A 14,809-nucleotide genomic window follows, 5' to 3' on the forward strand; every position below is an offset into this window, starting at 1 on the left:
GGATCTTCATCAATATCCAAGTCCAAGGGCTTCTATTCCTAAGAAGCTTCTGCTTCTTTTCTAGCAGCTCACAGAGCACACAGACCAGAGGGTCTGAGGGAAAGAAGGGCCCAGCTCATAGTCTCTTAAGGGAGACTCTCCCCTTTGTTTGCAGCCTAAAGCCCTCAGTGCAGTTTTACTTCTATCCCAGACCTACTGGCCACCTGATTTCCCACCATAGATGACTCCCTGTTTCCAGATGCTCCCAGCCCCACTGCTGTCCCATCTGGAAAAGCTAGGGCTCTCCGTCCCATTGCCCCCATCACTGGGTGCCTGGGACCTGGGCTGAGGACTGATGAGTCTTGGTGTGTGAACTGCTTTGAGCTCTCAGGATGAAAGCCTGCTGGGCAGTACAAAGTCACTCTCTGCTTGTTGTTCTTGTTCCTAATGAACCCCGAGGTGCCAGGGAGCCGGAGCGGAGCGTGAGGCACAGGCTGAGCCCCAGAGGGCCAGGAGGACCGCTCCAGGTGCCCGGCACAGCGGGGTCAGCCAGGGGCCAAGGCCAGAGGCGGCAGCTGCCAGAAACAACTGCCAGATGTGGCTTAGCCACGTGCACTCAGGCAGGCACATGACCACCTCTGACCTGACCCTGGACAGTCTAAAGACAGAAGTTTATCCTAGGAGTCTGGTCGCTATCTTCACCAAAGGCAGGAGATGGAAAAGATGAAAGAGAATGACCTTGCAAGGATTTCTTTGCGCCCACTCAAATGATCCGTGTCCAGAGTGCTCAGCTAGTGATGCTAATCCACCTTCATACTCCTCTGAAGACCAAAGCCTGCCCCCTGCCCTGCTGTGGGCAGACACAGAGTCCAGTTCACACAGGAGCTCCAACAGAGGGACGCTTTCCATCAAACCCTGACTGGCCTTCCAGGGGGCACATGAAAAAGGCCAGTGACTTAGAATCAAATTCCAAAGTCACTCTTCAAAACAACACAGCACTTTCAGGGGTTATCAGTTTCTTTGGGGCCAGCTTTCCCCCTCTCCTATCCTAATCCACAGCTCTCCCCCTCTTGGGATTCTCAGAGACACAGGGCCTGAGGGCTGAGGCTCTGTCCTGGAGATCTTGAGAGCTGAGAGCATAGCACGTCTCCTGAGGCCCAGAGACAGCAGCGCCTGGGACACACAGAGGCTGGACCCCAGGGACCGGAGTGAATTTATTATCCACCCCTCCCCACAAACACTCCTGCCACGGCTGGCAAGGCTAACCAGCCACCCCTACCCCAGTCCCTGGGGATCAGGGAAGATGGGAGGTGAGGGGAACCCAGTCGCAGGTAGGGACACCAGGCGTCAGTCCCACCATCTCTCAATGAGTCACGGAGCAGAGCTCATACCTGCAGTTCAGCCCCGCCCGTGCTCCTGAGTTGAGACAGAGGAAAATCCATTTCCCCACGCTGACCTGGGTCTGTTGAGTATAGGGGAACCCCTTCTGCTATTTGCCAAGGAGCAGATGGGGGCTGCTGGACGTGTGGTCAGGGACAGGGGAGCCAATTAATTAATGTTCCCTCCTTTTTCCCTCCCACTCTCCAGATATCCTCCACTGTCTAAGCTGAAGATTTTAATGGATAACTTGCTCACACTCTCCATATCTTTACCTCCCAATCTTTCAACCAAATGTGGCCCCGCCCTGGCTAAGACCCCTCTCCAGTCGCCCAGTGTCTGTTCTCCCTGGCCGGGGTGCTCTAAACATGAAAGAGGAGGACCCTGCAGCCTCAGATGAGTCTGGAGGGCAGTTGTGAGGGAGGCCGCTAGCTCTGAACACTGCTGTTGACTTAAGCACTCATCCTCTGCAGTTGGAAATTAGACCCCCGCCCTCCCCAGTGACATAGCAAGGATTTAAGACTGTTGCTTCCTGCCAACATGGTTTCTTCTGATATCTTGTTTCAGAGCATGACCCTCCCCCAAGATCTCCCCGTTCCAGAGTATCCTAGGTCTCCAAAATTCCTCTAGCTCAGGCCTTGGGTCTGTTTGGTATCTGCTGACCAGCCGATTTCTTGAAAGAAGCCTTCTGAAGAACTACCCACTGGGAAGCAGGAAACAAGAGAAGAAAAGACAGCAGGAGAGATTACAGTTAGACATTAAGAAAGACTTTCTCACGGGAGTAGAGGATGCTGGAAGAGATCATTGAGAGGCTTGCGACAGCTCCTGTTGATAGCCCTCTGCCACCTCTGCCCCAATGCTTGGTCCACGCTCGCATGCTCCACGCTGTGTAGCTGCTTGGCTTCTGGCACTACTGATTCCCACCTGCTGAAGCCCATGTGGCTTGCTACCAGCTCAGCTCCTGCAACCCTGACATTGCCCTTATGTAGCCAGCCTTCCAAGGTGCCCACACTAGGATGTGCATGGTAGGGTGGGGAGAAGCGGGGTGGCTCATTGAGTCAAATCCATGAATTCTGATCCTGAAAATAGGCACCCTGAATTCCTTCAGATCTCAGATGGGAGCTCATCCCACAAGACATGAACCTAGCTTAAGCTGCCTCACATTGGTACCATCAGGGCAGATCCACAATGTCCATTACCTTACGGAGGACTCTCAGACACAGTTGTCCAGGAGAAATGGGCCAAGAGGCTTTGTTCAAGAAGAGAACACAGACTGGGCTTTAACTTCCCTTAGTTTCTTCTCTCTACTGGGCTGAAGGCAGTATTTTACTCCTAGCCCCTTCTCCCTCATTACACAGAAATTCAGAAAAGAGAAGTAATTTGGCCAAATTCTCAACCACAGTTGAAGCTTCCCATCTCCCAATCCAGTGCTCTTTTGATGACATTTTTATGTTGCAGCTCTGGCAGGAACCCCAGTGAGGGACAGGGATCCAGTAAAATGGGCATCATTGTTCAGGAATGCTGATTTGAAGCCCAAGACTTTTCTCTGGAACTTACTTTGTGACTCCAACCTCAGTAAGCCTCAGTTGCTCCCTCTGTAAAATGGGGCTAGGATTGCCCACCCCCAGGCTCATTATGAGGAGTCAATGGAGATGAACCATTTGAATATGCCTGGCCTGCTGACTAGTACAACATAGGCATTAATAAAATGCTGGCCTGAAGAACCAAAGAAAGAAGCAAGAATCCGAGGTTTCCCAACAGCGCTCCAATAATGCAAGCCTAGTCCTGGAGGGGAGGACGTGCACACCTTAAGCCCAGCCCTGAGAAGCCCAAGACCAGTCCCTGAATGGGGACCCCTCCTTCACCCTGTAGCTGCCCAGGGAGGCCACCAACGTGGCCTCACAGGCTCTGCTGAGAGCACCTTCTCACCTCCCAGAAACTAAGGCAGTCACTCTTCTGAAGGCCAAAGGGGGACAACTGCCTGATGCCTGTTCCAAATCTAAAGGAAATATGTGTCACAGAAGCAGTGGCTCTCTATTCCCTGGGGCTCTGCCGGACAGGGCATCCCTTCTCAAGAGCTGGCAGGCGCAGCTGCTGCTGCTCCAATGGCTGAGCAGAACTCCTGGAGGTGTGGCACATGGGTGGGAGCTAGCCCTGAGCACACTCGGAGGACGGGAAGGCAGTGACAGCTCCCTGAGCGCTGCAGCCGGGCCAGTCCCCTCAGCATCTGCCAGTCCGTGATCTTTCGGCCATCGCTCCCAGCCCCACTTTGCTAGCTGCGGGCTTCTCCCCTGCAGGCCTGCCCGCGCGAGTCGTGCCTCTTTCCCGCCCCCTCCATCAAGACGCGGTGGCCGGCGGACAGGCGCTCCCAGGCACCGACCGGTTTCAGCGCGCAGTTCCTTGCCTGCCTAGCCGCAGAGACCCGCTTGCACGCGGGCAGGGTGCCTGTCACCTCAGCGGCCGCTCGTCCTGTCCCGGACTCACCCGCGTGAGCGGGCGGCAGGTTTCTCCCAGGGAAACGGGGTGCCTAGGCGCGCCGAGGTAGTGCCCTACCTTCCTCCCCGGGTAGGAGTTCCTGCTTGCGCTCCCGCTTCCTCCCCTCTCGGTGCTTAGGGTCTCGGCCTCGGCCCCTCCTCTTGGACTCCGACATTCTGCCCCGGGGTCCCGGCTAGTGGGACCGATGCGAGGCAGGCGGGCGAGGCGCGGGAGGCAGGGACTGCTTGAGCTCTCCGCAGCCGCGCTGCGCCCCCGCCGCCTGCAGCCCCAGTGCCGAGCGCGGCGCCTTTCTTATAGGCGGTCACACCCTCCGGGGGAGGGGAGCGGCGAGCCTTAACTCTTCCCCTCCCGCGCCCAACGCCCTCACCCGCCCCCCCCCACCACCCGCCCTGGCTGCGGGGGGCTGTGGGCGGCCGGTCTGGCCCAGGACCCCTCCCAGGGCCCACCGCGGAAGGCAGGACCGGCGCCCAAACGAAGCACCACGACCTCCTCGCCAGGAGAGAGGGCTGGAGCTGGGCTGGGGGCCTGAGCCAGGATTGAGGAGGGGGAGTAGAGATCCCCCAGCGAGGGCCAGGCTGAGGACAGCATGGGGGTGGGGAGACAGCGAGAGCAGGGCCCAGGAAGGGACCGAAGTGAAGCCCGCTGGCCAGCCCCGCGGAGTCGGAAGAGCTCCTGCTTTTTGCAGTCTGTCTCCACTGCTTTAGTGCCCCCCACCGGCCCGCTCGCCCACCCCACCTGACAGGCAGTTTGCTTGTGCCTCCCCATCCCTGAAGGTCTAGTTGTAACCCCCTAGGACACCACAAATGTGGGGTAAGACCTTTTATGGAGCTACCATTTGTGCCTGGCAGCAGGGGTCTGTGGCCCAGGAGCCTCCCAGCCAGGGCAGGCTGCAGTCAGAGAAACCTGGGTATCCCAGGTGGCTAGTAGGGTCCCCTCCCACACACACTGACAGCCCAGGCTGCCGGCACCAGCTGGCTCTTTTCTTTCAAGGCTAGAGACAGTGAATTCAGACACTGAAATCCCCCCTCCCTAGCAGCACACCTCTCCCAAGCCAAAGGGCGAGGGCTGTCAGAAAGGACAGCGTCCTGCCTCCTGCCTGGGTGTGGTGCTGAAAGGGTTACATAGCAGAGGCTCTCCCTCTTCTGGCTCCCAGAAAGCCTGAGCCTGCGGTTTGCCTCGCTCTGCCTGAGGTGTCCCCTTACAGTCATCCCAACTGGAATCCGAGTCAAAGATCATCTCAGCCAGTCCTCTGCCTCCTCAGGAGAGGGTCCCAAGGCTTCCCTGGACAGTGTCCTCCTTAGGAGAGCCTGGAGCAGGCTAGAACTCTGGGTCAAGGCCAGAGACTCTGAGGCTCCAGGGCTGCCTGGGGGCCTGACCAGACCTTGAGGCCAAATGGGGAGAGGGGGCGGCATTGGGGGAGTGGGAGGGGGTGGACATAGAAAGAGAGAAGATGCAGGCAGTGCCCACGCAGACGGCTGATGTCCTAGGGCTCTTGGGACCTCAAGCCTGTCCCATCAGGGGCCAGCTGTGGGAAGACCAAGTGAATGAGATCTCCCTCCCACATCCCAGCTGAGGTGCAGGGAACGCTCACTTCAATTCAGGGAGCGTTGCTCTCTGAGAGGTGGGCAGCCAGGGGTCTGGGGCAGAGCCAGAGTCCAGGTCTCACTCCTGCTCTAAACCCTGACCCATTCATTCAGCTTCCAAGGTGGCATTCACACCCATCCCTCCCCAGCCACCTGGTCACTGACTCAGTTTACTCTCTCCTCCTGTCCCATAGACTCTGGTCTCTTTTCTTGAAGTCTTGCCCTTTCAGTTCTGACCTCCTCAAGGCCATCAGAGTGAGCCTGCTAAAACACAAACCAGATCACTTCGCTTTCTATTGCCTCTGGGTTAAACCTAAGCTCACGATTGATATCCAAAGCCCAATTCCATTGGGCCACAGCTCAAAGCCTTCTAGCCTCTAATCCTGCACCCCAGCCACATTTACTTACAAGTCAAACACACCATATTGTCTCCTCTCCATATCTTTGCACGGACTAATCTCTCTTCCAAGAATGGCCTCCCCCCCTTCCTCCCTGCCTGCCCTGGCCTGGCCAACCCCTCTGTTCAATCATTTAGCAAATATGTAGTAAGGCTTATTGTGTTTCAGGCCTAGGGCGATGTGCTGGAGATTGGATGTGAGCAAACCAAACATGGGCCTACCTACATGAAGATTACGGTCTTGGTGAGGATGGACAAACAACTAATTACACAAATAATGAACTAATTAAAATTTGTGTTAAATACTGAGGAGACACTGGGTCAACAAATATTTCTACATGTTGACCTACTGGTTGATAGAGGAAACAGATTGTAGTGAGGGAAGTCTTTCCCTAGGAAATATTTAAACTGGGATTCAAAGAATGAGTCGAGTTGGCTGGACTAAAGGGAGGTGGGAAAGAGCATTCCTGGCAGAAGCAGCAGTACATCCTGGTTCTGGGGCAGGAAGGAGCTTTTGTGCCTTTGCGAAACCAAGAGACAGTCAGTGTGCTGAGGGGTGTGTATGAGTGTGTATATGGGTGTATGCATTGGAGTGTGTGCATAGGGTGTGTGTATCTGCATGTAAGGCAAGTGTGTGTGTACACAGGGAGTGTGGGGGTGACATACGTGCAGCAGGAGCCTGGGGAGGAGGGAAGCAGGGGTCAGATCAAACAGGGTACTGCAGACCCAGTAATGGCACTGGAGTTTATCCTCAGAGCAATGGTCCATTTCCAAAAGTTTTTAAGCACAGTTTGTGAGGGGTGGGAGAGGGCAATAGTTTGATTCTCTGCTTCCTAGTGCTTTCTATGTATCTCTGGAAGAACACATCACTTTGTATTGTTTTCAGTTTATACCTGTCTCCCCGGCTAGAGTCGGGCTCCTTTAGGGCTGGGAGCCCAGCACCTAGTACATGGAAGAGGTGGGTACCTTCCTGGGGGTCAGATGAGTGACCCCCTCCCATTAGTGAACAAAGGCCAAAGGCAGCAGCAAGACAATGTGGCTCCAAGTGGGAGCCTGCAGCCAGAGCTCTCATGGCTCAGTACGGATGCACAACAGAGTCAGCAGTGCCTCGGCAACTGCAAGAGGCACGAGCGCTCTTCACAGGCTGGGGTATCCATGTGTGCTGCTGAGGGAAGCGGGGTTTGAAGAAGGTCTTCCAAGGTGGGGAGACTTCAGTGGGGTGCAGGTGAGGGGTTCCAATGGGTGAGATACGGCAAAGACCTAAGGGAAGCAGTCTCTAGGCACCGTGACCAGACCAGGCTGATGTGAGGAAATTATGGGAGCTCCGAGTCATGAACACAGCAAACACTGGGCACCTAGCGTATATCAGAGCTCACAGCGCTCAGTACGTTACGCACGCTATTTCTTGTAATCTCCACAACGCTCCCAGTGAGGTAGGTTCGGTCATTATCCCTGCTTTACAGTAGAGAGAACAAAGACCAGGAATGATGAGATTACTCATTCCAAGTCATGTGACTGGGACACTGCAAAGCAAGGACTCATAGGCCCTTTCATAGGGGCCTGTGCTCCTCCCCATTCCACTACCCTGCTTGTGCTCGGGCCAGAGATGCACCCTGACTGCCAGGCTGAAGTTTTTGTAAATAAGAGGAATTCACTGACAATTTTTTGAGAAAGAGACTTTTTTTGAGATAATATGAATTAGAGAAATTAATCTGAATGGAGTGTGCACGATGGATGGACAGGGGAAGGGAATGGAGACAAGGGAACCTGTAAAGCAGGTCAACCATTAACTACCTTTATTACATAGAGCTAGCTAGACTAGGTATCAGGCTCTAAATATTGTGAGGGTTAGGTAAGGGGTGGGGGCTTGACCCAGGGGGCAAAGGCAGTGAAAGGAGAGGTAGTAAGAATAGCTAAATTTATAGTACCAACTCACTTAATCCTTCACAACACCACTATGAAGGAAGTCTATCATTATCTCCATTTTGCAGAGGAACACCACTCCCCGCCACCTTCTGTTTGGACCAAGGCTCCTGCCAGGAGCCTGAACATGACCCTGGGAGCAAAACCTGTTGCCATGGGAACTCCTTCCTCTTACCACGGGTTGTGTAATGCCCAGATCAACCTCATCCAGGAGCGAGCCGAACCTTGGGATGGGCCGAGAGACCAATCACCCAGAGAAGAAGCCTTTCCCCCACCCTGGTTTCACAATGGGACACTAATAGTAACATAACAAGTTAATTCAATTCCTTTAAGGAGCAACAACACAGTGTTTAACTGGCTTACAAACTTTTTTTTTCTTTTTAACATTTTCCCCTCCACTTTGAGGCTGTGCCATGGGCAAACTTTGAAGTTCAGCAAAGTTTAGACTTGTTTGAGTCATGTGCAAAAATGCCTTTGAGTGAAAAGGGGGAAAAAAAATACTACCCCTTCCTCCACCTGAGACTTTGGGGCTCCAAAAGGATTACCAGTAGTGTTCTCTTGAAGCGGGGTCTCAGTGGGGACGAAGACCCCTTCCCTTGGACTCACTGTTTTGCAGGTTGTCCAGTGACCTCAGGCCAGGAAGAGTCTGCTGCACTTCCCAAGGGCCACCTCCAGCCCTAGAAAGGGTGCCCCTGAACCAGCCCTGAGCTTGCATGGGAGTTAAAAGTCTTTGGAGAAGATGAAGCTACCTTACTCTCAGCCACCCTCATGTTAGTGCCTCAAAGTCACAAGGCTCCTCTCACTCACCCCCTACCCAGTGAGGCTGCTAGAGGAGGAAACAGATCAATATGCCACTCCCTGCAGGACCGGAGAGTTTCCCAGTCACCCTGGAGGCGAGCCTGTTACCCCCATGTCTCTGAGAGACAGTAGGATCCTGGCTGGAGCCAGGCGTGCCCTGAGGAACGCTGGGGGCCCAGTCCCAGCCCACCAAGCCCAGCAAGTGCCTCTCTCAGAAGCTGCACTGGGCCTGCAGCTTCAGCATCTCTGTAAACCACAACTGATTTCTTCTCACACACAAGCTCACTCATGCCTCCATCTCTCTAACAGCCTGCAGAGAACTAGGCAGCCAAAGAGAAGGGAGCTGCATGGTTTGGACAAAAGGGCCTGGGTTAGAGGTTACGACACCTGGACTTGGACTCAGTTTTGCCTCTGAGATTAGGTTCCTCTGAGCATGTCAGTTTCCAGATCACCAGGGACTCAGGCTACAAAATGGGGAGAAGTGCCCCCAGATCTCACCATCATACCCCTACTTCCAGTCTGGGAAAACCACTAGAACCTGAGAGATGGAGGGATTAAGAGACCCAAGAAAAGTGCAGAAAAGCACTCCATTGCCAGGTAAGAATGCCTCTGGAGCCACACACAGCCCTGTAAACCCTGGCTCTTCCCCTCTGAACTGTGCCTGCCCACTCAGCACACTGGGGCTTCCCGGGTGGCTCATTGGTAAAGAACCCACCTGGCAATGCAGGAGATGTGAGTTTGACCTCTGGGTTGGGAAGATCCCCTGGAGTAGGTAATGGCAACCCACTCAAGTATTCTTGTTTGGGAGAGCCCATGGGCAGAGAAGCCAGGCAGGCCAGAGTCCATGGGATCTCAGAGTTGGACACGACTTAGTGACTAAACCACAACTCAGCACACACACTTACATCTACACCGATGTACATGAGCTCCCCTGAGCCCTGGTACTGCAGGGAGATTGAAATCAGTCATCCATCCCACCCAGGCTCCAAACCAGTCCTCTTACACTGTGATGTTCTGAACAAAAGTTGGTTTCTGCTTAGAAAAAAAAAAGTCCACAGGCCTTTCTCACAGAGATTCCACTAAGTGGAGGAGGAAATTCATTTCTGACCTAGAAATGAGGACATTTGTAAAGGGCCCAGCCTTTCCACAGCTCCCTAAGCTCAAAGGCTGGCACCAGTGGTGCCAAGGTACAAGGCCACTCCTCCCACCATGCCCTTGTGACCTGTCCCCTTGCCCTCAGCCCCTGGGGGGACCACAGGTCAGCTGTTCCAGAGCCTGAGCTGGGCCTGGCTGTGGGGGCTTCTGGGTGGGCACCTCTGCTTCTACTCTCATCCTCAGGCCACCCAGTCCCAAAGCCAGGAGAGAGTTCACGCTCCCTGCCCAGGAGTTCATCCTTCCTTTCAAGCCCTCTTGAGAGAGGAGGCGGAAGGAAAGGGGCAAGCCCAACCCAGGAGGAGCCCCAGGACAAGCTGGGAGGGCCCAGGAGAGGGAAGAAAGCACTGGCCAAAGAGAGGGTGGGGAGACTCCCCTGGCTCCAGGGCCCGGGAGAAGAAAGACGAGGCAGCAATGGGAGAGTAAACCAGGGGAGAGGTGAGGTGACAGGCAGGCCTGGGCAGGGCTCGGAGCAGGATGGAGAGAGGAAGTAAGAAACTGGAGCAGCCCAGTGATGAAGCGGGTAGCAGGGGGAGGGTGACCAAGACGATGAAGAAGCATGGGGCTGCAGGGAGGCCAACCAGCTGCCACTTCCAGTGTCCCCTGGGGACCTGCTGGGGTGCCCCTGGGCAGGTCTCTTTCCCTCTCTGGCCTGTCTTCCCATCTGGAAAGCAGGAGATTGGATGAAATGGTCTTGAGAGGTCTCTCGTGTGAGGAACCTAAGGGTTCCATGCTTGCCAGCAAGAGGGGAGCGGCTGGGAGCAGACAGGTGAGTGGCACCAGACTGATGATGGGGAAGGGAGGTAACTGGTCCACAGGCCCTTTTCCCAACTGCACGCTGTCCCTCAGCCCTTTCCTTCTGTGTCCTCTTGGCCTGGCAGAAGCCCTGAGTTGTTACCTGTAGCCCCTCTGTTCTGCTACGGGGAGGGAGTTGGGCGCGGGCACAAAGCCTGGGGTACGGGTATCAGGCCCCAAGGCGGGAGGTCAGGAGGTCCTGGATTCCTATTGTCAGATTCTTCCAGGGCACAGCCTGGGGGCAAATTGCCTGTTTGCCTGGGAACACCTGGGAAATTCTGGTGCTTCATCTTGTGTGACCCAGAGCCACACTTCTCTCAGGGGTGAGAGAGGGGAGCTTGTCTACCGTTCCCAGAGTGTGTGTGTGAGGAGTGATTCAGTCCTTCCGCTTGCCTCCTTCTTCAAGCTAACTGTGTAATTACACAGCAATAATAATAACTGGCACTTACACACCAAGGCCTGTGAATGTACATAGTTTATTTATGTAACGACATAATGGTTCACTTGCTGGCCTGGGAACTGTGGAGACCACGCACAAGGGCTTAGCTGCTGTCTACACCATCTGGGGGACACAATGACTGCGTGGATCAGCAACCCATGAGAGTAAGTGCTCCCAGAAGTAACTGTCCTGACCCTGCAGATCCTGTTCTGGTGCAGCACGGGTAATGAATGAGGAGCCAGCCTTCTTAGATAGAATAGGCTCATGTGTCTCTGTCCCCTCTGGGAGGTCAGGCTGGAGGAGCCAGAGTCTATTCCCAGTCCTTTGAGGACTGAGAGAGCTCATCTATAAAGCTGCAGTCCCATTCTAAGTTGAGGGAGACAATTTGAGCCAGGCTGGTAAATTTGGAGAGGCTCCTGGTCACCACCCAAGGAAACAAGAGGCCTTGCCCAATATAGGCATTTATGAGCCTGGAGGCAAAAAATTCTCTCTTCTCTCTTAGCCCTGCCTAGCCTAGCCCTGCCCAGCCCAGCCCTGCCACCCCAAACCTAGCTGCTGTTGGGACCACAGCCCAGCCTCCCTGCTCTGGTCTGGGTGCTGGTTTGCATGTCAGACTCAGCCCTCTTGGGGACTCCCAAAGGACAGCGTCACAGACACTAATTTCACAGTGGCTGTGGTGGGCCTCAAGGATCCTGAAGACCCAACACTGGCCCTGTCCTCTTTCTTCTTCCTATCCCAAATCACCCCTTTCCTTCTCAGAGCCCCTGTTCACAGCTTATGGAAGTCCTCACACTAACCATAAAAACTATGGAATCTTCTAGGCTCTTCTTGACTCTTGGAGCACCCTGGAACTGTGAATACTATAATTCACTCAGAAGCAAGGTCTACAAATTCCAAGTAGATGTGAGGTCAAGAGAAGGCCAGGAAACCTGAGTTCTCCTCTCAGCATGACCAGTTTTCCTCCTGGTGGCCCCTGGGAAAGCCATATTTTCCTTTTGGGCCTCAACGTCTGCTTGTCTATGGAAGGGAAGCCAAAATGCTTTCCAAGGGCCATTCTAGCAATAAACCTTCAGAGAAGAGCTAAGTCTCCAGATATGTTCCCATCTCTGGGAACTTCATTCCTTGCCCCTAGAGCAGCCTCCCTCCTATCTTCAGAAGATCAACCATTGGCTGCTGGAAAATTCTACTCTTGTAACCCCAGCCCATGGGTGTATATAGGGATCCCCATGGGAACCAGTGTGCAACTGCATGGCCTCAGGAGCGCTGAGCACCTGCCCTGGCCAACTGGATGCCACAGAATTCCTTGCAGTCTTCCTAAGACTGCAGACCACAGCACTGACTCACCCTCATCCTCCCACCACCATGAGAGAATGACAACCATGAGGAGGAAGATGTCAATGATGACTTCAGTGGCCCTCTTGCACCCATCCTCATCCCCAAATCTGTTTCTGACACCCTGTCCCAGTCACACCCAGGCTTCTGATGAATCTGACTCCTTCTCCCACCATCTCTGAGGCGGTGGCTTCTGAAAACTATGGTCAGTGAAGTGTCTACTGCAAGCCTTTGTCTAATGACCTACATTGTTCTGGGTTCTGAATGATGTCCAGCCAAGAGCTTCCTTTATGTCATTTTATACACAGTCTGTCCCCCAAATCAGTCCAACACCACCCACTCAGCCCCTAGTCTCTGGGGTTCACCTGGTGGCCAGTGGCTTCAATAGCTTGGCCACCTAAGGGGGACCCCACCAGAGCCTTTGTGTCTCCGCTGCTTTACGTCTGTCTGCTCCTTGGAGTCAGACATTGCTTGCTCAGCACCTGCTCTGTGAGGGGCACGGTGCTGGGCACCATTGGACACAAAGGACCTGGCCTTAGGGGTTCGCAGTCTAGAGGGAAGATAAAACTTTCACAGACGGACAAAAATCACAGCATAGGACAGCAGCATGGATAGTCTCCTATGAGAGGATCAGACAAATTCCCGGAATTTCCCTGGGGGGAATCAGTGTGACCTGGGGTGGTCAGTCAAGGCGGGTACTTCCGATAAAGGAAGGGGAAGACTCCAATCAGCAGAAAGACTGGAAGTGGGATGTGAGTCAGGGATAGGAGGATAGACACTGATGGAAGCCAGACACTATAGGAAGCCAGGATACTTCACACCCTCCACCCCTGCCTGGGCCCTCTGGCCATTTCCCTGTCCCTACCACTTCAGGATCAGGGACCCTGCACATGTGGAGTGGCCTTGAGGCCACTGTGAGCCTGGAACTCCACCCTACTTAGAGCTGCCTTCTTCTAGCTGCCTTCCAGGGATCCAGAGAGAATGATGCCCTCCCCCAAAACACACATGTCCACACGTGCACACCCACCCTAAAGACAATAGCTTCATGAGCTTTTCTGTCAAATCCCCTGGGATCCTCCCATGGATTCATCCTCCATCTCTCTCCCTCATTCACTCCAATCTGTGTATATTACACCTCGCAGCCTCACCCCTCCTCGCACAGTCCTCCCATCATTACATAACTCTGTTTGGGATTATTTTTGCCCAGAGGTATGAGTTGCATTTCTGCATATTTAAGCTGTCCTTGATTCATTCCTGCCCGTTTCTTAGTTCTGTTTGCCCAGGTGCCCGCCCCACCCACAGGCTCTGAGGCCCCTGGGAACATGCCCACGTCAGGCTCAGCTTGCTTCTCAGCGGCTGCTCCACTCCAGCCCACGACAGCAGACCCCACAACAGAGCCATCCGGGGCAGCACTCAGGTGGGTGCTAGGCCAGGGTAGGTCCTGGAGCTGTTATACCAGTCACAAAGACTCCGATGCCTTTCATCGCTCTCCCTGCCTCCCTCCCAGCGAGCCTCGGTCCTTGTATCTCCTAATGTTTTCCACCCCCATGGGTAGCACTCCCAGTCTCTGGCCCCAGGGCGAGGCCCCAATAACTCAAGGGGAAAGGGACAGTGGGAGGAAAGAGAAAATGCTAATTAATGGTTTGTTTCCTATTAGCTTCTCACAAATAGAATGGCTTAATGTAATTACTGAAATGGTTACAAGGGGGCTCTTGTTGCACTGTAAAATAATTATCTGACAATCATTTTATTTTTAAGAGCTCATTACCAAATAGACTGGAACTTGCTCTCCAGCCTTCTCTCTCCTGCTGCGGGATGAGGTGACTGGGTGGACAATAGGGTGGGGGCACTTTTTGCTCAAGGTCACTAGTTGAGATGAGGATTCAACCCAGCAGTTTCCAGCTACTGGGAACAGCTGGTGCTAGCTGAGCTGCCGAGGCTTGTTGGGCTTGGTGATGGCCAGGACCCCCCCAGGTCCTATCCATATGACAGTGACTCCCTCATGCCCCTGATGGCTGGGTCACCAGGGAGGACACTGAACTCCTCAGGAGAGTCTGCCACCTGAAGTTTGCTCCTCACAGGCAAACTTGCCTCCAGACCTGTATCCTATGCTTGGGGGCTCTGCTCCAATGCTCCCTGCATGGTGGCTTTGCTCCTCCCACATGCCAAGCTGCGCCGATGGATCTGCACGTGTCCCTCATAACCCTTTGAGTGTCATTATTTGATTGAAAGGCAGCAGAATGACATAGCCTAAAAGTTTGTGAAAGGTTATGTGGTGAATTTCAGATGATTGGCCAGTTAAAGAAAGACTCATGGTAATGTTTGTACTGCAAAGATGTGATGGAAGTATAGGAAAGACTTTTCTGGAACATGAGACAGCCTGGACAGAGGCACCGAGCAGGAACTGGCAGAATGGGTTCAGAGAATGATGACCATTCCAATGTGGCTGACATCAAAGACACAGATGGGGAGTCAGGAGAGAAGGCTGGGAAAAGTGGGTGGGGACCAGGTAGCCCAGAGCTATTGGAGCACATGCCA

General features: G+C 54.0%; 1 protein-coding gene across 2 annotated transcripts in view; it reads right to left on the reverse strand.

Annotated features, from left to right (window-relative positions):
- Positions 1-14,809, reverse strand: part of NRG2 (neuregulin 2) — a 195,401-nt gene that overhangs the window by 57,074 nt on the left and 123,518 nt on the right. Inside the window, exon 1 of one of the 2 annotated variants that reach the window (XM_069589832.1) lies at positions 3,910-4,121. The exons of the other annotated variant lie outside the window; for it this stretch is intronic. Within the exon in view, the coding sequence (XP_069445933.1) occupies positions 3,910-4,006 (97 nt within the window). The 5' untranslated portion in view covers positions 4,007-4,121. Of the gene's footprint in view, positions 1-3,909; positions 4,122-14,809 lie in introns of those variants that run through there. 2 annotated transcript variants of the gene reach the window in all.

The sequence above is a fragment of the Ovis canadensis genome, chromosome 5, assembly GCF_042477335.2.
Source record: "Ovis canadensis isolate MfBH-ARS-UI-01 breed Bighorn chromosome 5, ARS-UI_OviCan_v2, whole genome shotgun sequence".
Classification (NCBI taxonomy): domain Eukaryota; kingdom Metazoa; phylum Chordata; class Mammalia; order Artiodactyla; family Bovidae; genus Ovis; species Ovis canadensis.